At 44.8% G+C, this 26,902-nt stretch overlaps 1 protein-coding gene across 1 annotated transcript in view; it reads left to right on the top strand.

Moving 5' to 3' along the window:
- Nucleotides 1-19,167, top strand: part of KCNK12 (potassium two pore domain channel subfamily K member 12) — a 20,148-nt gene extending 981 nt beyond the window's left edge. Inside the window, exons 2-5 of the mRNA XM_042875206.1 lie at nt 4-339; nt 12,560-13,451; nt 16,507-16,622; nt 18,560-19,167. Coding sequence (XP_042731140.1) covers nt 4-339; nt 12,560-13,451; nt 16,507-16,555 — 1,277 coding nt within the window. The 3' untranslated portion in view covers nt 16,556-16,622; nt 18,560-19,167. The remainder of the gene's footprint in view (nt 1-3; nt 340-12,559; nt 13,452-16,506; nt 16,623-18,559) is intronic.
- Nucleotides 19,168-26,902: the final 7,735 nt, after the last annotated feature.

Genomic DNA, 26,902 nt, shown 5'->3' with positions numbered 1-26,902 from the left:
GGGGGGCGGCGGGTCCTCGCCGCCGCCGGCGCCCGGCGCCCCTCAACGAGGACAACGGGCGGTTCCTGCTGCTGGCCGCCCTCATCGCGGCGTACCTGAGCGCCGGCGCCACCGTCTTCTCGGCCCTCGAGAGCCCGTCGGAGGCGGCGGCGCAGCTGCGCTGGAACCGGACCCTGCACAACTTCAGCCGCATCTTCAACATCAGCCTGCCCGAGCTGCGCGCCTTCCTGCGGAGCTACGAGGCGGCCATGGCCGCGGGCATCCGCGTCGACGCCCTGCGGCCCCGCTGGGACTTCCCCGGAGCCTTCTACTTCGTGAGCACCGTCGTCTCCACCATAGGTAGGTGAGCGCCGCCGAGGTCCCGCTCGGGGTAGCCCGGCTCCCGGGAGGGTCCCGCGGGGCGGCGCCGGGACGGCCGCTCCGAGCGCTGCGGGCCGCCGTCTGTAAGGGCTGGCAAAGTTGAGGCGCGTCTGTGAACGAAGACGTGAGGTGTGCGAAGCCGCCTGCCCGGTAGCGCAGCGACGCGTCCCCTCAGCGCCGCTGGCCGCGGCTGGCTGCGGTTATCGGCGGCGTGTCGGTGGTTGGAAAGAGCGGAGCTGGATGGGCAAATGGTTAGGGGGGGGGGGGAGGAATTTTATTTTACTCTAGCGTTGCCCCAGCGAGAGCTGCGATGTGGGATATGCACCCCAAGTAAATTTGGGCTGTCCGTAGCTCTCGGAGTTGCTTTAGGAACCGTGTCCCCGCAGACACAGCGGGCTCATTTCCTCACTCTGCCACTTTGTAAGTTCCGTAACGAGCAGATTGCCCTGGGGCCGCAGAGCGTACACGCCGTGCTTTGCTTTATTAAAAAGAAGGAAACGCACAGCTCCCCATTGTGCTCACACTCGTTTGGTTCAGAAAACATTTCATCTATAGTGATTGAGCTCTGTAACACAGCCGTGATGATGACTGCAGCAGTGCTGTTAAGCATCGTTAATTTTTGCGCTAAATAATCCCGTTAACTTTCCTTCTTTGAGTCCATTCGGTATTAAAACACCATTTTAATGTAACTTTGTTAGGCCTGCATCTCAGGAACACACAGTTGTGAAAAGATCACTACTACTGAGCTGAATGGATGGAAAACTGAGTCGGTGCACGGACAAACCAACAAAGTGCTCTGTCCGTACACCTGCAATAGCAGACAGAGGTGTGCACATACAGAACACTCCCCTCTGCAGCCCCTGCCTTGTCTTCGGAATGGCCGTGAAGATGTAAGATGTTTCCTACTCATTTGCAAATGTTTGTACCTCTGCTTTGTCCCGCTGTCTGCAGTCACTGCATCTTTGGGCAGAATGAAGGACTCGGACGGGCTTTTCAGCACTCTTGGCAGGTGTAAACAGAGGAATATGTTTCTCGTGCTCCTGCAATGCAACTGCATCAGCATGTACCCCAGGGGAGCAGCTCTAGAGCCTTCATACAGACCTCCTGGGCTCTCACAGCCAGCTCGTTTAGGTGCCCACCGATCTGCTCTGCCTTTGATTCCGCTGTCAACTGTTATTATATTTAGTATTATAGTTGTTCAGAGCAAATTCACTTGTGTTCATGTCATGATTCATTGACAAGAAGAAAGCTATCTTTACCTAAATTCACCTAGAGCTATCAGACATTTAGAGTCAAAACAGCCTGCTTCCCCAACTGCCATATCAGATACATGTGTCAAAGCAGCTTTATTACTTCAGCTGAATACACGCCTGTCCTAGCAACACACCAGAAAGCTTAACCAACAGAAAGGCATTGTCTTGTCGAGGAGACATCACCCACGGGTTGCTCTCTCTCTTACCCGTGAAAGGTTCCAGCTTAGACAAAAGAATGCTCACTGGGTCTCTTGAGGTCCTCATCTTCCCCTCACCAGTTCTCACTGAGCTGCAGCCCCGTGCTGCTGGATGCGTACTTCACTCCCTCATCCCTTCACACAGTGAAGGCACTTCCTTGTAGGTGTGGGGCAGGGTTGGGGAGAAGCTCCTGGCCTCCACCTGGCTGGTTACATGGACTCATTCCCCACCCTTCTGCAGCAGGACCTTTGCTCTGCGCTGCTTCCATTAGGTGCTTCAGCTCCTAAATTTCCTTGGTGCGGTTCTGCATCGTGCATCATTACACCGAACACAAGGCACAGGCAAACCCTCGGGACAAGAAGCACATCAGTGAGGTCTTCAGGGAAGCAGAGTTAAAATGAATTGTTAAGTCTGATCTTTCAGCATTTTCCTGAATAGCCCACAAAGCGACTGCTGAATAGTGCACAAAACACCCTCTCAATTGTACTCTGGGCATTTGTGGTTTATGTTGCTTGTGGCTGAATAATGAAGTGCCAAATCTATTTTTCATTAAATATGTCAGATTTTCAGAACCTGGTAAGAAAATTCTTAAGGCTGGTTTCTGATTGCTTGCTGTCAGTCTGCACCATTAATTCAGTCATTACTTTGAGCTTCCAAAGATACGTTCTTTTATTCAATTTATAGTATTGCTGTTCTCATTTCTTTAAGGAGCACCTGGGTAAAGTTTATTCCTGATTCATTGGTTTGGCTGGCTGTAGAAATTCAGATTATTTTTTCCTTCCCCAGATGCAAATCACAAATAGTTCCCAGCACTTTCTTAAAGACTGAAAGCAGAGCATAACTCAAACAAGGTTTCTCTGTGGTATGATGTGTGAAGCCTCGTCAGTTATGGGTTTTCCAATGGATGGCCGTCCTACTAGCAAGTATACATTCTGCTTAGAGTACATGGGGCAGCATCTGAAGCTCTGGATTTCTGACTCAGTCCATGAATCTAATCTCTATCAAGTTTTTTTTTTCTTGTCATAAATGTTAGAATAAAAGCCAGGTACTTGCCTACTAAAGCATATTTAGACATTGGCCCCTCATGCAGTCAGAATGTTAAGTTTCTAAAGTGTAAGTACACATTTTTGTACACATTTTTTGACATCTGTTGGAAAATCAAGTGGTGTAATTACTTTAGAAAAATCCATGCCAGGTGTAAAAAAAAAACAAACAAACCAAAAATAGAGAGGTCAAATAATGTTTTCCAGTGCATAAAAATTAGTTTTCAATGTAAGATTTTTAGAATGCACCCTCACTGCAGATGGATTGTTTTGGAATAAGTGTGTTTAGGTCCAGGTTCTAGGTGGTTAAGAAAAGGCCACTGGGTGTCAGTGGGGTTAGACCCTGTTTGCTTTGGACCCTCTGCATGTACCCAGCATGGGTACCATCTCTGGCTCTGCTCTGAAACTTGGGCAGCATAAGCCCTTCTAAAGCTCGTTTGGCTCTACGTTGAATTTGTCTGAAGAAACCCAGATGTGCTGAAGGTGGCAGTTCAGTGGAAGCAAGATGTAAAAGGGAGGGAGCTGGGTGGCTCTGCAAGAACCTGTTCAGATATTGGACTGCGCTATCAGCAGCCATTGAGTTAGCCTGACCAAAAGCATTTCACATGATAATTTAGCAAGTAATTCCACAAATAACCTTGATTGTCTGAAGGGTTAAGGTGAAAATAGATCTGTCCCATCTTCTTTGGTGCTGTATTTAAGTGGTAGCTGGGGAAGGTTCTGGCTATTTGTGGATGCAGTTTCATCATTTATATGGCCAGTGCAAACCCAAAGGTGGCAGCCCAAAGCGTGCTCCCGGTCAGCATCAGCGCTGTATTTCCTTAGGACTCTGCAATTCTGGGATGCTTTTGCAAAGGGTTCACATTAGGGGGCAGTTGCTTCCAGGTTTGAACCCGTTGAAGTCCAAACAAAAGAAGCAAGCAGGAAAAGTAGTTGGAAGAACAAGCAGTATTACTAAGCTGCAGGTCTGCTCATTGTCTTTGCCACCCTGTACACAATCCAGGGCCAGCAAGAGAGTGTTTTCCAGTTTGGTCTGCTCTGGCCAGATTCGATCCCTTAGGGACGTGGGGTGTTTTGATCACTATTTGGCAAATCTCTCTCAGTTGTTTTCTTGTCATAGTCAGAGCAAAGGATGGGGATCAGCAGGTCAACAGCATATTTCATAGAATCACAGAATTGGTTGGGTTGGGTTGGGTTGGGTTGGGTTGGGTTGGGTTAGGTTGCCCTCCCAGCTTCAACCTGAGGGGGGCATTAATTTCTTTATCTACCACTGGTGAGAAGTTCCTGAATGTCCAGATATGAGTTGAAAGCTCCAAGCAGGAGAGTAATCTAAATCACAGTTTGCGGCTTTGTAGTTGAGAGTGGCCATGGAAAGCTGTACTTGGGAGCATGCACGTAATTATGCAGGTGACTTGAGGTATTCCTGATGAAGGGTTTCATCTTAAATTTATTTTGGGGGTGTTTTTTTGATGTGTTTTTTGTTGTTGCAGTTTGGTTGGTTAGCTGATCTTCCCAGGTAGCCTATCCAGCCCCCAGCCTCGGCCATCCATGTCATGCCCCTGGATACCTTGCCCCTTTCCTTGTGTTATAGCTTATCTGACACTCTCTCATCGCCCAGGCACTCTTAATTCCTCCAGCTTCTGCTCCCTCCTTCCCAATTAGCGTGCCCTCCACTACTGATGTTTGATTAGATTTTGAATACTTGTTTTGCATCTTTGCAATCATTCAAATTAATAACTACCAAAGAACAACTTGAAAGCTTTATATTTTCTTTCTCATCACCCCAGCATTAGTCCTGCTATTGACCCTTGTTTCTTTTTGCAGTCTAAATTTTTCTCCCTTCTTAGGTTGTCTTCTGTTTGTTGCAGAACATACAAACTCCTTCATTTTTTCTCACATTTACTGCTGGCCCATCTTTGCAAGCATTCTGTCTTGCTTTTATGCAGACTTCAGTTGCTCTTCATTGTGAACAAAACAGGAAAAGAATTATGGGATAGATCTATTGACTGTTAACTTCACGTAACAGTCAATGTCCACTGCTCTTGTTATGCTGGAAAATACGATGGATATCTTTATTTTACTGACTGCAGCATTAATGTACCTTTGCAGCTATTGAAGTCACTGAGAATTTACAGCTTGTTGTAGTAGCAGCATGGTTACAACAATGCAAAACTTGGAACATTTCATCCCTATGATTTTTTTAGTATGAAGACAGCTTTTTTTTTTTTTTTTTACTGGGAACATATCCTCTATCTATGGTACTATGGAGTTTGCTTATCTTTATCAAAATGAATAGTTTTCGTAGTGTCTCAGCACCAAGCACATACCTGAATGCATTTGGGGATGGGGTAGGTGAGGACATAGGACGAGGTTCACGCTGGAGAACTGGAGCATATGAAAACTGTAATAGTGCTAGTAAAATCTTCTGTGAACAGAAGCATTTAATAAAATAAAAATAATTTGAACCTAAGGTGCAGTTGGATAGCAATCCACACAAATCAGATTCGCTTAATTTTATGTCTCCGCAATTGCCTGCTTCAGCTGAAGTCAATAGCAGGCATTCTGCAGGGCTTCAGGAAATCCCATGTTAATTCTTTTGTTGGTTTGTAACGCAGCTGCAGACCTGGTGCTGTCAGCACTGCCTTGGAGGTGTCACTGCTGTGGGTGGGTAACACATCTCCCTGAGCTCTGTGGGTCTGCAGATGGCAGTAGGTGCTGCACCAAACTGTAGATGGTGGAAGGTTTGAATGCAGTCCCTCTGGAGTTGAACAGAGAAGCAGAAAGAAAATTAAATGTAATTATATTAAATGAAGCAAGGCATTAGCAGCCTTCTCAAGTAATTAAAGCTTTGGAGTGGAGTAAGATAAGAAGTTGAAAGGTTTGGTGCTAATGTAGGGGATTACTTGGGTGAGGCACTGCTATTACTCTTGTTTAAAGATCCATAGGAAGTGCTCCTTGCTCATAGATGAAAAAAGCAATGCTTTAGTGAATTTCAATTAAAAAATAAAAAAAAGAGTGAAAACCTCTTCGTTATTCATCATTAAATATTTTGTCATTTCTTTGCTGAGTATTGTGCAGACAATGCATTTATCTCCTGAGGACAAACACAGAATTACAGTATCATTTGTGCTCAATGTATAAATAGAGTCAAGTCTACTCAAAGTCTTTTTGGCTGGAAAGGGCTGCAGTGTAAAAGAAAAAAAAGTGGGGTAAAATAGTTTGTCATTTTACAAAAGCTGTTACTGACAGAGCTGACAGGACCAGGAAAATGCTGGATAAAATGAAAAGTGAATGATGAAGTGGCTAAGGCGTTCAGTATCATTAACTTTAACAGCAGTCAGAGGAAATGCTTACTAAGGAAGGAAGAGTTAAATGCAGAAATAGGAAATGAGAAATAACTGATGAGTCTGGGTAGTGCTGTTACCCTGTATTTTTAGTGCAGTTCCTTAAAATTAGGTCTTGTGTCTTCTTGAAGGAAGTAGAAGAGCTGTCCGAGCTCAAGGTGGCTTAAGAGCTTGTGGGAGAAAAATGGACAGGCAGCGTAAAAGATCTTGCCCAGAAGGTTTAAGTTGTTCTTGTCCTATAGGTGCATCGTTATAGGTTTACTCTTTTTAAAGCAGAAGAGCTAAGACAGCTAACAAGAAACACCTTTTCTGAAAAAATATCCGCAAGCTTTTTGCTTTAGTGCAGCCAAAAGAGAAGCCAATGATGTAACCTTTGGACAAACCTTCCCAGATATGAGGCCTGGGAAGGCCAGGAGCAACACCTTGTCTCAGACTTCACGTGGGGAGAAGTAAGGCACACGCCCAGGATCACTGGTGAAATTCAGATAGCGCTATTTCTCAGCCTGACAGGAGCAGTGTTGTGAGTAGGCATGCAGGTATTCTTCCATAATATCCATATTATCTCAGGAATGTAACAAAATCTGGATACCATTATTTTTTTCTTTTTTCTTACAGCTATAAATAATTACTTTTTTTTTTTCCTGCAACCTTGGGTCCACACAGGTGTCTGAAATGCAGCTGCGAGTTTTAATAAACAACAAAAGCTGATGTGAATGCTTGTGTTTGAACAATTTAAAATGACAGAGTGTAAGCTTTTTCCTCTTAGAGTGTTGCTTAGATACACAATTCTCAAAAACATAGGAGGAAAATAAGAGATGAAGCGGCTTTAAAGGGTGAGGAATTATGATGTCAAGAGAAGCCAACTTTTGAAACTTCACCTGGAATTATATCATCAGTTCTATGAAGGCTGTGGAAAGGTCAGAGACAGCAGTGCATGGCTTCAGCCATTTGGCACGTCTCAGGGGAGGGAAAGAAGTGGCAGCTCCTGGAGTCCAGAAGCTCTGTCATCATGTATGTCCACGGGTACCGAGTCTGAATGTGTGTCTTGTTTATCATTCTTTTCTTAGCAGATTTTTCTGAGTGGTTAAATTCAGAGGTGTGTTCTCTGATAGTGTCTCAAGATCTCTGTGCTTTCACTGAGGTTATGTGGCGCAGCAAGCTGAGACAGATGCTTCTGCACAGGACCTGCACTGAGGTTAAGGCTCTGATACAGTTGCAATGGCTGTTAAGGCAGGATATGAAGAAATTAGCCTCTAGGGCAGGGAAGTGTTTTTTCCACAGTAGTATAACTTATTCAAACAACTCAGGACTGTATGGGCTACAATTTTCCATTATTAACACCACCACAGTTTCAGAAAATACAATAGCAACGTGTTTTCCACCCAGCTGGGAGGATAAGGAAAGAAAACAAACCAGAGAGGACTCTGATCATCAGGTGTAGAGGCAAGCAGGAGAAGCAGCTCTGGGCTGGATTAGGGCAATTCACAAGGACACTGCAGTCTGCAGTCAAAAGAAAGAGCGTGCTGCTTCAACAGCAGTAAAAATGGATGCATTGAAAGAGTGTTTATTTGTGACCTCTATGTTAACAGAGAAGTTAAGAAGGACGCTGGTTCTGCAAAGTGCCTCTATCTCTGTTCAGTCCAGAGACTTGGCAAGAAAACTGCCATCTTGTCAGTCATTACTTTCTTTGTAGTTTGAATTCGTTTTTCTTCTGGCTTTCAGGAACCAATCCTTCCCTGAGCTTTGTTCTTCGTAGTCTCATTTTGGAGACTCTGTCCCATATTAGAAACCCTGAAGTGATATGATAGGATTAACCAGCAAACCCAAATGTAATCTTGCCAGAGATTTCCACCCTTAAGCCTGTGACCAATCTTGAGTGTCCCATGCTTAGAGATGCAGGCAGGAGAGAAGGGAGCTGCGTAGCAGCCTTGGTGCTGGAGCTGCTGCTGTTCTGGCGATGCTGGAGGCTTAGTAATAGCCATTTGCTCATACAGTGTACAGAGAGGAGCAGCCAGTCACAGCCAATGACCATAAGACTGATTTAGAGACACTTGTGTTTCTTCCTAACCTTGACTGTACCAAAGCAGCTTGTCCAGAGCAGGTGGTCAGCCTTCTTCTGTACTTACATTTCTGTGTACAGAAATGAGCAGGGTTTTGGGGGGTTAATCTTTGATATGCCTTTCGTTCTCGTCATGCACACAGAAATGGCAGCGTGCAGTCCAACACAGAAAAAATGCTTACCTACCTCTAGTAGATGAATAGAGCAATAGTACTGTTGCTGGTGGTGAAGCTGAGACTCCAGCACACATCTCTCAGGGCCATTTATCATTCAGATGTACAAAAGTTATACCACTTGATCTGATAAATGTCTTTGCTGATCACTCACTAGAAATTGACAGTCTTTCTTGGAAAGCTCAGCCAGATGTCAGTGGACAAAAACACACTTGGGAGCCCTGCAGTGTGCAGGAGAAGGTAAATGTACACATGCAGCAGGGCTATAATCAAAGAATCATAGAATCATAAAGGTTGGAAAAGACCTCCAAGATCATCCAGTCCAACTGTCCACCTACCACCAATATTTCCCCACTAAACCACGTTCCTCAGTACAACATCTAAATGTTTCTTCTCTCCTTCCTCAGGGCCACCTCCAGTGCCTTAGACTGCTATCAAAGTGATAACACTTGAGGTTGTCTTTTGACTGTATTAAAACAGAAAACTTGGGGATATTTTAAATAACCATACTGTTAATCTTATTTCCTTTTCTGTGAAGAGAGCTTGGGTTACAGCAGAGGCTGACAAATGTGCTGATTCTCATAGAACCGAGTTTACTTTTAAAAGGAGTGAAAACCTGGTCTTGGCCTCGTGGGTGGTGGATAGAATGTAGAGAAGCACTGAGGAGGGTTACAGTTACTCAGTACTGCTGTGCAGAGCAGCATTTTGCATAACCAATAATCTGGTTACAACCATGTATAAACAGAGGAGAAGTGGTGCTGTCAGAAGCCTTTAATGATTTCTCACAGCTTCTTGAAACTCCTTGGAGTTCAATTCATCATCTCCATCATTCTACCAGCATGGGTTCTTCTGAACAGCAATTGTCTCAAGCACCAGACTGATATTTCAATGGCAGAGGTATAACAAGAAGCAGTGGTCACCTGGCTTGACGCTATGTTCATTGAGTTTATTGGAGTGCTCTATTAGTAAAGCTCTCAAAAAATGGACTGTTTGATCACCAGAGTGGGGGTATTTTGATAAAGCTGGCTGTCAGGAATGTTAAGGAAAAATAACTTACTCATTTGTGGTCTCAAAAGGCTGACTGTGGTGGTCCCAGTCCTTGGGAGAAAGCTGTGTATGTGGCAGAAGAGTTCTGTCTGCAGCAGTTTGATCTGCTCTGCACTGTGACCCTGTATCCAGGGCAACTGTTCCTGGATATTAGGTATTGAGGAGCTGCAGAATAAATGAGAGGTAGCTGGGAAATAGATAGGTACGGTTCTGTCAGAAGCAATAATGATGAAGTGCTGGCAGGTGAAAAGTGATTAAAAGGAGCACAAGATCCCTAATCCAGAGTGTTAGTTCTAAAATACAGAATGTGTACATGTTGGGCAGTAGCAACTTATCAGGACTCTGGGAAACCATGAAGTAAACAAAGCACGTTTGGAGCAGATATGAAACAAAACTGATTGCTTTTAGTTTATCTTTCTGTAACCTACATTCTTGGCGACCAGCCTTGTAGAGCTTAGTCTTTACATCTCAAGAAATTAATTCTGCCTGGTAACAGCATTCCAGTTATAGATACTTTCTTTGTTTAGAGAAATCATTTGTTTTAAAAGTTATATTTGACAATTTTAGGGCTTGGATTGGTTTAGGGTTGTTTTTTTTCATTCCTTTACATATAGTGCAGGAGTGTCCTATGGCAGAGGATGGGAAGCTTTCTGTTTACTCAGTTCTTGTGTTCTGTTTTCAGGTGACCAAAACTTTCTTCCATTTCTGGGTAAATATATCTTTACTGGAAAACTGTCAACGCCTTTAATTTCAAAACCAAGACCAACATGTCACAGGCACGTTCCTTTTTGCAAGTTCATGTTTCATTGTTTCTGCCTTTAATCATCAGCTTAAATATATCAGAACTCTTGCAGGCTGAATAGTGCCTAAAAAACCTAATAAGCAAGTAAGAATAAGGGTCTCATTAATTTACTTAGCCATGAGAGGCTGCATAAGCATTATCTGCTTTTATCAAATCGTCTTCGTCAATTCTGTTTGTCTGGGGATAGAGTGAAATTAATGCTGCTATAGGCTGTGCATCCAAAGTCATAGGTTGGAGTGTGGCAGAATTAGAATGAGAGAAGATGAATAACTGCTTGAGACGCACAGTCAACCCCAGCATTGACTTTATGTATATCATTGCCATATATATAGCCATATATGCCAGTGTCATGGAAAAATCGAAGCACTCTTGTGCTTTAAATAGAAGATTCAAAGCATAGATATTCTGCCTGAATTTATTTTGTCTGAGGATCAGGATGATACTGGGCCTTGAGGAGGGGCTGAGCTCAAGTGAAGAGCACAGCAGGAGTAACACTATGTGACCTGGGTGGTGCCAAAGGGACAGACCTTATAGGAGGGGACATGAGTGTGCTGCTGGCTGCTGACGGAGCACCTGGTGGTACTGCATTACCTGGGCATGCTCTTTGCTTGTTTTCCATACACCTTAGTATCTTGTTACAGGGGTGTGACTTTTCACCTTGCATAGATATGTAGAAAACGTTGGTAACATTATGCTTCAGAAATCTCTTAAACTTAAGCCATATGAAAAATACACATCACCACTGACAGCACCAGACAACACTAGAAAACTTCAGCGCGCTTATAATTCTACCTAAACTGACACTGTTTTTTTTTTTAATTCATAATTAATTAACGTGTTTAGCCATATGTGCAACAGCCCATTTATTTTGATCATGATAGTCAGGCACTTACAGTGAAGCTCATGTTTAACCACTTTGCTGATGAGGCATGGGCTGACAGATGCCGTCTCCCTAATGAGCTGGCTGTGTATTCCTTGCTGGCAGCCACACAGACTTCCTGACTTCTTCTGGAGACCACTAGTGGATATTTATCACCAAACCAGAGGGCTCTGGCAAGCACAGAGGCTCACCCAGAGAGCAGCTTCACCCTGCACAAGAGGAGCTGACTAAAGCCTTATCCACCCTTATTAAGTCTGGGAATAGCAAGGCAGGCTTTGGGAAGCCTACTTGGAAGGTAGATCTTCAGCACAACAGAACAGAGGGGCTGTGGGTCCGGGCAACAACAGCCAATTACATCTGTGCCACTTGTTTATTCTTTTCTACTACTCTGCAAATTTTTCACTTCCACATTTTCATGAATATTTAAATGGATTTCAGGCAGCAATCTCAACTCGCTATACATAAGAAATGTTTCTCTTTTTCTGCTTATAGGTGCATAATGATAAACCAGATTTAATGATTTCATTATGTTCACATTATCTGTTAAATGCAGCTTTCTTAGCAAACTTTCACTGGCATGGTCTGCTGTTGATATTTACTTCCCTAAGTATGTTACTTGCTCAGCAATCTCATGGAACAGTGAGGTAAAAAGATTTCAGCTTGTCATTTTGGGCAGTGCGTTCATTTTAATTATAGCTGGTTATTTATCCATGGAGTGTGATCAGTCACCTGAGCCCCATCAGAATGATTTTTGACTGAACCACTGAGTACTTTTACAGAGAAGAATAGCAGTAACAAGGGCAATACCTGCAGGCTTTTCCTTTTCTCTGTGTCTGTGTCAGGTGGGCTGGGCTCAGTTGGGGTTTGGTTAGAGTGTTACGATGGTGTTATTTGTAAAATAATGTTCAATATTTTGGGAGTTTTTTTTCCTTCTGTTTTGTAACCTGAAGACTTCCATCTTCTCAGCCGGGGGGTGTAATCAGACTTTGATGGTAATAGTATTATGCTGATTTACAGCTCATAAATGGAGGACTTTCCCAGCTGGCCGTGCTGGTTCACACAGTGGAAGCAGGGAGGTGACCCGTTTGTCTCACCTCACCTCAGCATGCTGTAGGCTCACAAAGGCTTTCTTCCCCTGCCGCACTCTCTCAGTGGCTGTGGTGTCTCCCTATGACTCCTTCATGACTGCTGGAAGTTTTTGCTCTCCTGTGAGCTGTAATCACCTTATTGAGATTTTCAGTGCCTCCTTCATTCTTTACAAAACTTATCTCGTGTTGACCTTATCTGACACAGAGATAGGACTCTCTTTTGCCCAGTGGGACAAGATAAGTTTCACGCTTCCTGAGCTTATGCATGAAAAACTGTGGCAGTAACGTTCCTCCTTTTTCTCCACACCTTAGGTTTTGGAATGACCACGCCGGCAACAGTGGCTGGAAAAGTATTCCTCATCGTTTATGGTCTTTTTGGGTGTGCTGGGACTATCCTCTTCTTCAACCTCTTTCTGGAGCGCATTATCTCCCTCCTGGCATTCATCATGAAGGCTTGCCACGAAAGACAGCTGCGAAGAAGTGGTCTCCTACCTCCCAACTTCCGAAGAGGTTCAGCTATGTCGGGGGTGGGCAGCCTCATCGGCTGGAAGCCATCTGTTTATCACGTGATGCTCATTCTGGGAATTTTTGCCATCACGCTTTCGTGCTGCGCTTCTGCGATGTACACGTTGGTGGAAGGGTGGAACTACGTCGACTCCTTGTACTATTGTTTTGTCACCTTTAGCACCATCGGCTTTGGAGATTTGGTAAGCAGCCAAAACGCTGTGTACCAAAATCAGGGATTATACAGATTCGGAAACTTCATCTTTATATTAATGGGGGTATGTTGCATATACTCTCTTTTTAACGTCATCTCAATTGTAATCAAGCAACTCTTGAACTGGGTGTTGAAAAAACTCAGATGCAGATGTTGCCCAAAGTGCCATAAGTCGAGTACCCGCCTTGGGCGTCGCAACGCCATCACCCCAGGAGCCCGCCTGCGCCGTCACAAAATCTCCCTGGAGGCTGACGGGCAGTACGACAGTGACACAGATGGCAGGAGGCTCTCTGGAGAGATGATCTCCATGAGGGAGCTCACGGCGTCCAACAAGGTCTCTCTTGCTATTTTGCAAAAGCAGCTGTACGAGACAGCCAATGGCTACCCGAGGAACGTTTGTATCAATACGAGGCACAACGGGTTCTCTGCAGGGGTGGGTGCTCTAGCCATCATGAACAACCGCTTGGCAGAAACCAGTGACTCTAGGTAGAGTTTTTGAAGTTCTTTTTGTTTCTTTGATAAAAATAAAATGATGATTTCAGGTGGGATTAACGCTGCAAACGATCAAAGTTTTACGTTCAGAGCAGACTCAGTATTCGTTGGATGTTCGGCAGTTTGGTGTCTTTGGTTTTTATGTCTTCTCCAACATGCAGTAACATCTTGACCACAATGTCACAATTCTCCCTGGGGGGTTTTGTGAGGGACTTGGATGTCTTTGATGCAGAATCTGAAGCGTTTTCAGAAGAGTGGCATGAGAGGTTACAGCGGTGTCAGAATGGACGTCTTACACAGCAGATAGCCTGGAGTCTGGGTTTGAATGCATTCTGAGCAAGGTCAGTTCCAGATTCAAACTTGGAGGATTAAGGGTTGTCTAAACCCATATCTCACTGTTTGTTGGAGTCTGGATCTGGCCCTGAACTTTGCACTTGATGCTCTTGCCAATTCGTTATACCAGGCCTGTATATAACATACACGTAGGTGTCTGCAGGTACCCCAGCCTTAGGGTGACCGTGCTTCACTTGAATAATCCTGTTGACCTCAGCGGTAGAGAATCAAATTGACTGAATTCCCCTGACAACAAGCAACTCTTTTTCAGCCAGTCTTGTCAGAAACACCACACGCTACCTAACTCTTAAAAGTCGGGGGATTATAAGTCATAAGAAGCATGTTGAAACATGCACAGCAGTTCCTCCCTACAGAATAACCTGAAAACATGCAAGAGAAGCCAGCATTCATCTCTGGTGTCAAATGTTTGCATTTCTACTGAGAAGTAAGTTAAACTGTTTATTAATGATGTTACTTTTACATGAAAATTACCTGCTAAAATGAACGTAGGCTCTCTCTGTTGTCATAAATCTTCCACTATACTGTTGAATACTGTTGCAGAGGATCTTGCAAATAATTTAATTGCAATTTTCCACAGGCCCCAGCAACACTTGTTTTCCACAGACCTGACTAAAAGCTGTGCAAAATAGATTTTTGGAGCAAAACTTAAGAGGATTTTGTAGATCCTCCAGAAGCCGACTTCTCCAAAATGATTATATTAAATCATAAATTGGCCTAGGGTTGTTGCTACTGTTTTAACTCATATTTAATGGTGCTAGTCCAAACTGCTGAGGGAGCATCTTTAAGCAGACCTGGTCTGAATGTGTGTTTCAGCATGATGGATGGGTGCAGAGGCATTCCTGCAAATAGCTATTATGGGTATTTGCAAAGATCTAGATAATTTATTTAATTTCTCTCTTCTGTAAGGCTGTAAGGATTAAAATTTTCTCCAGCTTTCAGAAAGAAATAGCACTTAAGGCTGAAGCCACAATGGCCTGAAAGCCTCTTGGATAGTTCTAGGCAAGGCAATGGCGAGTGGTTTGATTGTCAGGGAAAAAATACAAAAAAGTTGATGGAAAAGGACTAGGGCTGTTAGAAATGTTTGAAAGTACATCTGTGAAGCTCCATGTAGAGAACGTGTTGGTTTGTTTTGTGTATGTTTGGGTCTCGCTCATTTTGCTTTCCTTTGAACTTAGAGGAGCTCACAACATTTTGGAATTTAACCTTGGGGAATTAACTTTTAATTTGAGGGTTTGCGCACTTTGCACACGTGAGACTGCCAGCTGAAGGGTGACAGTGATTGTATCTTTTATGTAAAGGAGAAGGGATCAGAGCATTAGACCATTAGATGTGGCTCTTATACCACAATTGTAGTCACAGCTTTTGAGGCCAGAATCACTCCGTGATGTTTGCGTTCTCTGCCTACCTGTTACAGAGTTTACAAGTACTTGGTATGGCAGAGGCTGCATTCGAGCAGCCTTCATTTGGCAGGAGCTTCCCTGGTTGCAGAGACTCCCAAAGCTCCATGGGTCTGTGTATGCACTCCCTCTCAGCTGCTGCGTTTGAGTGTCAATTTATAAGCTTGTTCATTAAGAGCATGGACATATAGCACACTGCTTTCTTTGAAGCTAGACCTCCCTTAGGATTGTATCGTGGTTCCTTTGCCATTGCTGGGACTGTTGCTCATTGTGCAGACCCTGCTGTGTGAAGTGCTGCATAAGTAGAGGCAGGTGGGCTTTATTGCAGCAGAATTGCTTAGGTTTATAGTTGTAAAAATGAGTTCAAATGCATTACTGTTCTGGGAGCCCAAGAGCTACATCTTTATGATAACAAAATTGCAGGTTAAGGGTTTGTATTTTTTCAGTAAGTTGTTTTTAAAAGATAACTGTTATAACTGCAATTAGGATTTTGTTTAAATGTTTGTAAATTGTTTTCAAACTACCTACTTGTGCCAGGGAAACGTGAATTAATGTGAAATTGCTCATACACCTCCTCTGCCATTCCTGCACTTCTTCTGAGCCCAGTCAAAGGCAGACATGCTCTGTGATTTACGTGTTTCTGATTCTGATTGCCTTTTTTCTGACCTGGATGCCAGCCTGGACTCCTGAGCAGAAGCACTGCAGAATGCTTTGCAGGTCCTGCTGACATCAGGGGGAAATGGATTGGCTCTTAGAACTGGGCTCCTCAAGGGCTTTGGGCAACTGATCGCTACTCTGTGCGCTTATGTGCAATGTCTCATTACTCCTGAGATCCTTGAAAACCTCCCTTCTGCTTCTCCTTAGCCCCAGAGGGATGTGAAGAAAGCACATGCCCTGATTTCTGCCAGTGGCCCTATTTCTTGCAGTGCACATATACCCATGTACTGGCGTGACTCAACCCGGGCCATTCTATGATTCTGTGAAAACTGAACTCCATATCCCCACTTTTCTGTGGACTAGCACTGTCTGGGCATTGAGTACTGATGTGCATGAGCCTGCGAGCCAGGAGGATGTGGAGGACTTGGAACCAGTCCTTTGTAGTTCCTTCTGCTCTTTCTTCAGCTTTCTAAGGGAAGCTTGTCTTAAAACTTGCAATGCTGGAGTATCTAACTCCTCCCCTCTTGTACTGTGTGTGGTTCAACTCAGAATTCCCCAGGGCAGCCTGTTCTTTTTCTTAATTAAACTCTAAACATGCACTAGGTGCACCAAGTAGAATTCCTCCTGATATTTCTTTGCAGACAAAGCAGATGCCTGCAAGACCCAGACAGACTGAAGCACAAGAAATGAGAAGGAAGCTGAAGGAGCAAAATGGGAAAATGAAAGCACACTGCACTAGACTGCACTTTCTTTTCAGGTAACTTGGGATTTGTATTACAGTCTTGAATAGTTTTTTACAGGTTCTATTTTTGGACAGCCAAAAAGTTAGCTTAGGATCGGATAGTTCATCTTTCCTTCCATTCACTCCTCTCATTTTCCTGCTGCATCACTCTCAGACAGTTCCACTGCCTGATGAGCAGCTGTACAGGCAGCAGAAACTCTAAATAACAGGTGCCTGTGCCCCATGGCTATATTTGAGTGGTGGATGTATAGCCAAGGCCACTGCCTTGGTATAAACCTGATGGCCTATGGGATGAAGTGATAATTACACAGAAATGACCCATTGCAGTGAGACCATTCTTAACCTTTTTGTTTCTTTTTTCTAACTTTCTCTCTCAAAAAATATTGACTAATTATTTATGCAGTGAATGTTCAACACTAATTTAAACAAAGTCATATTTAGTGCAGTGCTGTTTGCTAGGGAGATCTACGGACAGTGGCTTCTGCTCTCATTGGATTACTAATGTTCCTTTCCAAACCAACACACATTTTCAATATTGTATTTAAATCATACAGTAGAAGTTGCCTTAGGTGGTAAATTCAGTCAGGCACAAATATGTGACTCTTGCAGGATAACTAATGAAATGTGCACAGTGCACTGTACGACCCGTATGCAAACCCTCCACCTCTGTACATGTTGGGTTTGTTCCTTACAGCCATGGAATGATTTGGGTTGGAAGGGATCGTACAGATCACCTGGCTGCAAGCACCCTGCCTTGGGAAAGGACAGACCATACTGCTATGGATACTTGGCCATGTAGGTTGGGAAAGAAAATAGCAAATGTACCTGTGTTGATGTACACTGCCACCTGTTGACTCCTTTTACTTCCAAAGCCCTGAGATGGTCCCACTTGCAGTGCTCCTGCTGTATCCAGAAGAATGGGAAGTGTGGAGAAAGGGAGAGCATCGGAGGTATTTTCCAAGTAATGCAGGAGGAAAAAAAAGCAGTCTTTGCTTTCAGTACACACGTGCATTGTGTTCCATCATAAAAGCACAGACAGCACCACAGCTCAAAGTTGCTCCTGATGTGTCACAGGCTCATGTGGGTCATGAGCTCATTCAGAGATGAACTGCGTGAGATGCAGAGGAAAGCAGAGAGCTGCACGCTTACATATGCTGCGCTCCATCCCGCAGGCGAGCGCTGCAGGGCCAACCTGGGAAGCTGACAACCAGGTGTACTGCTGGAAAGGCAGCCACGCTGCTCTGTGGCTCAGATGAGCAACATGTTAGGTACACTGCAGGTCCTGATTTCAACCTCGGCTCCCCTTCAGTCCCAGCATCCACACTGTGCTCAGGCAGGGGCCAGCCAGCTCCCAGCCTGCTCCAAGCGAGGGGCACAAGGACATCGGTGGCTTCTGAGACGTGCAGCATCACAGCCCAAGTGCTTTCAGGATCAGATCATCTAAGAAAGGTGAATAAGATGTTCTTGTGACCCTGTCACATTTCACAAAGTGTAAGGCAGCAGGTTGATGTAAAATAACTGCTTATAAAAACACATAATCACTGATAATTCAGGCAATGTGCAATTCAAACACCAAGTGTGTTCTCAGTGCTTGTCATCTCCTAATGTTTCTATTAGGGAATCAGTTGTAGTCCCTGGAAGTAAAATCCATCTGGCTGTGGGCAGTAATTCATCTCATTTCATGGTAATATCAGCAGCAAAAACCACTACAGCCAAAAAATATTTTAGACCATTTTGTTGTGAATGCACATACTGTTTATTTACCAGGAAACAAAAAAAGCTGTCTCTTTGCTTACACAGACACAAAACTTCAGCTTATTGGGAGGTATCTTTCGTCACACTCTTCACAAAAGTAATAGCTGCAAATTTCAAGCCAATACAAAAGGACTCAACTGTGAAAAGAATATGTCTGCTCAAAGGTATTCCTGTTTAATTCTTGTTTATTTTTACAGGCACACAGCTTCATAGGTCTCTGTAACTGAGCTGCTGTTACTATTTGTTATGATGAACATCAGAGGAACTTTGCTTCTGTTAATTCCCTGGGTTTGGTGTTTGCTGACTGCTGTGTTTCACTGTGTGAACTGGGGAAGGAATGCCCCATCCACACTGGTTTCCTGGTGGCATCACTTACCCCTTTGCATTCATTGCATACATAAATTCCTGTAATTGGTTGATGAGAAAGTACCAGTATTTGTTCTCCTTGAGATGATGCTTCCCAGCAAAACAGCAACTGAAATAAGTTTGAAGATTGAAGTCTGCTTAAATGATTGACATTTTAAAAATGATTTAATTCTGGGTTGACATCCAGCACACCCAGTAATTGTGAGTGCTTTTATCACCCAGCTGATTTTCTGTGTCAGCTCAGGATTTTCCCAGGATAAGATCTCTGAGCACAGAGGACTAAAAGCCATACTCAGCTCACTCTACTGGTATGTTATATACAGCTTGCCACCAAACGGAGCAGACATGTTTGGCTCCCTTCATACATGGTTGGAAATGGCATTGGATCGTTGCCGTGAAGCTCTTACAAAGACTCTTGAAATAAACAGGAGAAAACATTGCCTGGAGGACGTGTGTGAGTGTTCTTCTTTGTGGAGCCAGTGCTGAGGGTTCTGCTTCAGTTTCATTCTCTTTTCTCACTCAGAGGTTGGTGAGGTCCTGGCACTGCTGCCGAGAGAGCTGTGGTGCCCCATCCCTGGAGATGCCCAAGACCAGGCTGGATGGGCAGCTGAGCTGGTGGGGGGCAGCCACGTGTGCTGTGTGTTCATCCAGCAGTGCAACAGGCTCTCACACTGCACGGTGCCACCCAGGAAGAGCTTCAAGATCCAGCCTCTGCTCAGCCACAAAGCAGAGAGCAGATGGAGGCTGTTTGCTCTCTATGTGGCTGTAAGGAACTGCTGCTGTATCTCCCCACGTTTCATTCAGATCAATAGGATACTTCCGTGCAGGGTATTAAGATAAACTCAGGAAGTTTTGCTACTGACTGAAGAGAGACATTAAGAAAAAAATCAATCACGCTGCAAACAGAGAAATGTTATTGCCTTGAATGTGGAGGTTTGCTAATCACGCTAGGCGACATGGAACCAAAGGAGAAACTATTCCAGTTCATAATCCCAGTCAAGTCCTACACGTCTGCCCTCACCTCTGCATCTCGCTGAAATGAGCTCCAGCCAAAGCCAGTGCCCAGCTCCTGCTGCAGCTGGGCCAGACACACAGCCTGTGGACACTGATTGACAGCTCCTGCCCGCCAGAACGCACACAGAATTGTTTCCCTGATAGACAGGAGAAAGGGGGGAGAGGGACAGCCAATGGAGCTGTGCTGGACAAGAAGTAAGAGGGGAGCTGCCAGCTTCTTAGTGCTGAGCCCACTGCCTCTCAGCATGGATGCTGCTGCTATGAGCACCGCATCCCTGGGGTTTGTACAGGGTCCCTACCTCCATCTTGTTACATCGTTGTGGATTTGCAGTATTCTCTCGCCCATGTAAAACCAGACCAATTAATCTAGATTACGTAGGGAGGTTAAGGCTCACTCCTGAAATCACTGCAAATCAGGTAAAACCCATCAGCAGTTATACAGGAACAGGAGCCAACACTGGAAGAGATTGTTCATACCCATCTAATGAGGCTGAATCATTGCCTTTGGCTCTTCATGACTGTAAGTAACGTTTTAGTTTTTACCAATCTTTGTATTTTTCATTCATCTTCCAAAAATGTAAGTGTAATTCAGCAACCTCATGAGAATCAGCTGTGCTATTACACAGGAAATGAAATATTTCTTGATAAATCGAACAAGTGATGGGAAACATTGCTGTGAGATCTGTGAGATCATTTAAACAGAAATTACCCTGCACTAAGAATGGGTTATTGGCAGCTACAGGCTGTGTGCACATGCCTGAGAGAAAAAAAAGACAAGAAAACACGAGCCATCAGGAATTATTTCTTAGAGACTGTTTCCCTCTGAAGAGCAATTACCTTCCTCAAACACAGCATTATCAATAGTTAGAAGCCCACGGATGAATAGATCCTCTATCATTCTCCCTTCCGCCACTGTAATTGCTGCCTGTAATTTCCAAGTGTCTCACGAACAGCCGTAAGCTGATCCTTGAGTCTCTGAGTGTGAAGTTTTCTCCATCCTTATTTCCTATCTGTTGTATACAGAAACTCAAATGCCAGAGATTCAAGGACTTGTCTACCACAACACGGGAGTTCTACACTAGCATTAGAACTTAAGAACTGCTCCTTGATCCCCAGATCTCTACTTGGGATGATAATGAGAGGAGAGTCCCAACCCTACAGCTCCTGAGCACCTGGTCTCCAACAGAAACTGATAGCATCCAGCATATTTCAGGTGCTTCCAAGCCGGGTGCTTTCAGGTGGGAGCGGGCATACTGCCTTGTGACAGCAAAGCTTGTGAAATAGGACGGCAGGGCCATAGTGATGAGAACAGGAGAGCATGATTAAAGGCAAGTGAGAGAGGTGAGGGATGTTGTCATTCGTAGCGCCAGCAGCACAAATCCTGCCGTCCTGTGGGTATCAGCTAGGAATAAGGCAGCAGTCAAAAAACAGCTCAGTGGGATTTTAACAAAACATCCGTTTATCAAAGTAATCCTAAAAAAAGCATAGCCCTGGCTTTTGAAAATGGCAGTGAAAAGACAGCTGCATCAATCAGCGCTCTTACAAGCTATCAGGAGAATTACTTTCATTTTTTTACTTTCTATCTAAGCATCGAACAGTCAATGCACTAACTTTTTAGTTATTTTTATGTGCTATTATCTCTCAAGCTGAATGCGTTTTGGTCTCTATTGCTGTGCTGTAAAAGAATTACTTCAAAAGAACGTATGAAAACTACCATTAGGGATCATTCATCCTTTTCTGGCTGGTTTCACCTACAAAAAAGCAGAGAGGACACAGAAATCAAATCGAGGGCCGTGGACAGGCAGTGCTGGAAATCCCTAGAAATACCATGGCCACTTTGCTGCTGGAGCACACCAGTTCATTCTCCAAAGCAACTGGAAAAATCACCAGTGCCAAATTCTGCCTGCTGTCATGGGTACTTCTACGTGAGGGCAGGCATAGACTCAGTGTCGCAGGGTGAGAGCCCTGGGAGCTGGTGGGTATCGCCTGCCATAATAAACCCTTTCTGCACCTCCACAGCAGAGAGCAGGGCTTGGTGCACACCATAACTCGAGCCCTCATGAAAATCATAGAATCACAGAATATCCTCAATGTAAGGGACCCACAAGGATCACCGAGTCCAACCCCGGGCTCCACACAGCACCACCCAAACCCTATGGCTGAGAGTGCTGTCCCAGTGCTCCCTGAGCTCTGGCACTGGGGCTGTGCCCCCTGCCCTGGGCAGCCTGTGCCATGCCCACCACCTCTGGGGCACAGCCTTTCCCTCACCCCCAGCCCTTCACTGACAGCTCCATGCCGTCCCCTCAGGCCCCATTGCTGTCACACAGAGCAAAGCTCCGCGCTGCGAGGAGCTGCAGGCCGCCATGAGGCCTAGTGCCATCAGCCAGCGCTGGGCTGAGCCAAAGGGCCTTTTGAGCTCAGGCACCTAAGAACATTTTCCTGGTTGCCCTTCAAACGAAACCAAATAAATACATAGCAACTCCAACAAAGGGCACTTAGGAGATGTTTTCTGAAAACGTAATTTCATTAAAGGGTTTTAAGGAAATTGTCTTCACTCAAAAAAAAAAAAAAGTGAGGAAAAATGGTGCCATGCCAGGACTTGGTGACGGCTCTGTCCCTCTCAGCCCCTTGGCCCACTGCTGGGCACGGGAGCCTCAGTCCAACTTTCATGCTCACTTTGCTTCCCCCCCACTCTAGCTGATCCCCAGTGTCTAACAGTTTCTCCCTAGGGAGGACAGAGACTTGGGGGCTACAACATCATTCAGCATTGCCAGTTGTCTTTGCTCTCAAATCTTTCCAAACCTCAGAAATCACAGCAGGGCATTATTAGTTTCAGCCCTATATCCTGCAGCCCTATATCCTGCAGTATCTTTCTACTATCCCACCACATCCACAGCCCTGGGAGCACAGCTGCCCAGACCAAGCTCCAGCTGCCAACATTTACCTCAAGTCACCCAGATCTCTGCAAATGCAGCCATCATCATATTCCACAGGGCCTCAGGACCTGCAGGGTCCCAGCATGGATCCCTTTGCCCCTCCTGGGGCAGTGGGTCATTCTCTTTTTGGAGTAACTGCTGGTATTTGCTGCTGGCTCATGCCCCTGAGGCACTGGAATTTGTTATAGTTGAACAGGAGATCAATACACGGTGTAACTAAGATAGATGGCTGCAGGTTCTCCTACTCTGTGCTGCCTTTACTGCAGATGTTGACTGCCATACCAGGAGCTGCCTCCTGCTCCTGGTCCTCTTCGGTTTTATGGCCACATTTGCAGTAAATTACAATCATGGTTTTGTTAAGAAGAGCCCTCTAGCTGTTCATGCTTCATATTTTCATTTAATTACTGCTTTGCTCTTTTTTTTTTTTTTTTTTTCTCTTAATTAACCAAGAAGTTCTTGTCTAATGGACTGAACCAAAATGAGACAAGAGAAAACAGCAGCATCCATTAAGGTTCTTCACAGCAGTTCAGCATTAAGTGATGCTGAGCCTGAGGGCTGACATACACCCCCAGAAACCCCTATTCTGCTTGTGCACTCAGTACAGACAGATGCTCCAGAGTGGCCCTGATCTGGACACACAGTATTTTTTGCTACCTCTAGTCCCCCAGTCCCACCCAAACCAACACACACATCTAATCACCATAGGGTTAGAGACAAGCTCTGTGCAAAGCCTGAGCTCAAGGGCAGCACCACATGCTGATTTGTGCTCTGTCACAAAGGCAGTAGCCAGAGTGCTGGAGGATTAGAGCCATGTATTGAAAGAACAAAAACAGGGACTCTACTTCTCAAAGTAGCAGCTGTACCAGCTGCTCCTGGGTTCCTCTGGTTTAATGAGCAGGTACTGGCAGGTACTGATGGCCAGAACCCTCCTAAAGAGAGACTGGCCTAGGTGCCGTGGCTACAGCATCTCTGGGGTTCACACCAAGCACACCTCACACACCTCCCTCTCCAGGAAGGGCCAAAGAGCACACTTTTAGGCATCATCTGCAAATACCAGATAAGTGTACTGCTTACAGTGCTCCCAGAGCTAAAACTCTCATACACGTAAAACATCTTTAAGTTGCCTGGCACCTCACCTGGTTTCTTTGGACAGGGAAATCAAAGTCACAGACAGTTTATTCTTTCTCATGTAGACAGGATAAATGAGCATCTGGTCACTGACTGTACCTCCAGCCCTCATTGTGCTGCTGGTATCGCTCTGAAATCAGTACTTAAGAGAAATGGAACCGCTGAGAACAACCACAAACAGAATAGCACAGACCCATGGACCAAACCAATAGACACTAATCTCAGGGCAGGGAGGGGGAACAAAACAAAACAAAAGCCACCCAGCCATGCAGGTGTTTTGCTAGTCCACAGCTCGCTTCATAAATGCTTGAAGTTTTCATGGAAAGTCCCAACAGGTATATCCAGTCTTGGTGACTTTGTTTTAACAAAAGGTAATGACTAGATGATGTCATCCTCACCTTGCATCAAACCAGATAAAACTGCACACACAATCCTGGACTTCATCAGAGTATCTCCAGAATAACAAGCTCCCATGCAGGCTTCACTAAATCTGGAAGGATTAGACCACCGCACACTTGGCTGCTTTTACAGCGTTTATGAACCTGGACCAGCTGCACAAACTAAGCTCAGACCAGAGTTGGCAAGCACAAACCCACATTCACAAAGACCATGCCAGCAACAGGCCTGCTGCTCACGAGCAAATGAAAGCAGAGGCTGAACCACAGAGATCTGAAGGTCTCTTAGGCTTGAAATTCTTCTCCAGCTATCTTTAATGCCATGTGTCAGTGGGCAAGGACTCAGCTTGATGCTGTTCCTGTAATTTCTGATTCCAAATCAACCTTGATTCCAATGAAGAGATACAGAGCCATTTATCAAATGCACCGTTACATGAGATGAACTTGCACAGCTGCAAGTAGGAATAGGCATGTGGCACAGCTGAGTCCCAGCAGTGGACAACTGCTTTCTCTTGGTTCATTAGCTTAATCCTCAAGTCCTCCAGCTGTAACTGGAGCACGCTGACACCTAGCAGCTCACCTGTTTTTGACCACAAACCAAAAGGCAAAACAAAGTGTCATCTTCCATGCTGGTAGGTTGCTGGTCACTGAAAGGTGGGTGGGAAAGCAATCAAAAAAATCAAATCCTTTCAGTGTTTGACCACATCTGCTTTTTTTATTTCAACTCACCTAATGCCATTTGCATCCTTCATAAGGAGCCTTGTAGATGGAACAACAACTGCACAGACTGCAGTAGGAATACAGTGCCAAGCTTTCTGAAGCAAATGAGAAACTTGCAGTTTTATTTGAAGCTGAACATAAGGGGCCCCAGTGCCCCTCAGCAGCTCCATTGTTTTGTTCTGAAGCTTTGATGGTCTTTATGTTCTCGTCACAGTTCTGTAATAACTGGAGCAGGCCAGAAATTGCTTCTGCCTTGTAGGTATGTTTCTGAAAGAAAAGCTAAATTGGAATTAGCAAAAATAGCCATCCTCCTGCTCACATGAAATCACACTGTCTGTAACCCAGTTTGCAAGCTTCAGTGGCATATGGAGACTAAAGTGAGCCCAATCCTCTCACCTATATGTGGCGGCAGCAGCACACCCAGGGACGGGGGACAGGGAGTGCAGCACAGATGGAGGATGAGGTGATGAGTTTTAAAAGCCCATCGCCTTGCAGCTTTCCTCTCTGTGAACACTGAAATGCATGAGGTGAGAGTGAACTAATGGAATCCTGTTGGTTGTCGGGATGCAAAACTTTTTGTGGTACAGAGACGTGCTGAATAAAAGTAGAGATCACAGAGAATAAAACTAGAAAGAGGGTTCAAAGCAAACAAGCAGCAGTGCCTCCTGCTCAGTGAGTGAGGAACATCTTAGCAGTGTTGTAGACACAGAGTTTGGACATTGTCACGGGGAAAACACAGACATTCCTGGAAAATACCCTTTGTCATGGCTATTGCCCTGGTCAGGGATGGCACGCTGCAAGGACATCTCTGGTATGACTCAGGACAGTTAGAAGATTACAGGTACCAGACATCTTCCCCAAATTCTAGCCTAACAACAAAAAAATGCTACTCACCAGCAAGCTGAACAGCACTAAGCATTCCAACAGGGAGCACAGAGGAGTTAATGTGACTGCTGCGAGAGCAAGCCCTGATGCACAGATGTAGCAGCAGTGCACTGTCCCCAGCATACACCCACTGATGTCTTCTCTGCTACAGAACACAGCAAGAGTTTTCAAGGTATTTTTGGCATCATTTTATTCCCATCTCTAAATGATAAATACCTTTTCCCATCAATCTTTCAACACTGCCAGTCTTAAATAAAGGCGAAGCATTCTAGAACTACAATTTAAAATGCTGAATTTCCAGTACATAAACCTGTATCCAAATGCTTTTAAAGTGTCTCAGTGTGAGTAGCAGCAGATAACGATCTCTGTGTTCTTTCTTCAGACAGACATCACAAACCACGACCAACTCAGAAGTTTCTGTTCAACTGTAAATTTGCCTCTGCCTATGCCTACCTTACAAAGCCACCAGAAAATGCAAGAGGTACCACGACCCAGGCACAATGAGCAGGCCTGTGGGGTATTTCACTCGAGCATTACCTGTCCATGCATAAGAGAAACACAATGAAGGGACCTACAGGAAAGCTGGGGAGGGACTTTTTATAAGGGCGGGTAAGGGGAAATTATTTTAAACTTTAAGAGGGTAGATCTAGACTGGATATTAGGAAGAAATTCTTCACTGTGAGGGTGGTGGGACACTGGAATGTGTTGCCCAGTGAGGTTGTTGATGCCCCCTCCCTGGAGGCATTCCAGGCCAGGCTGCATGGGGCTGTGAGCAGCCTGGTCCAGAGGGAGCTGTGCCTGCCTAAAGCAGGGGGTTGGAACTACATCACCTTAAAGGTCCCTTCTAACACAAACCAGTCTATGATTCCACCAAAGCTTCTCCTGGGTACTCCTGTAAATTTTATGATGATTTTTTCTAATGGAGCACTAATAGAGCATTACTAAAACTTCACCAAATTAATCATGTATGGGACAAAGATTTTGTGTATGGGATGTTGTTTATCAAGACAGTTATATGCTATCTGAAGGGTTATCCTTAACGGCACACTTCTGTTCTGGCAAAAGATTATATGATTTGAATAATTCTCTCAGTACA

Source organism: Lagopus leucura, unplaced genomic scaffold, assembly GCF_019238085.1.
Source record: "Lagopus leucura isolate 7727_CA_CO unplaced genomic scaffold, USGS_WTPT01 Super-Scaffold_73, whole genome shotgun sequence".
NCBI classification, from domain to species: domain Eukaryota; kingdom Metazoa; phylum Chordata; class Aves; order Galliformes; family Phasianidae; genus Lagopus; species Lagopus leucura.
The sequence above is the reverse complement of the archived record's forward strand: the minus strand, read 5'-3'. Positions and strand labels throughout refer to the sequence as shown.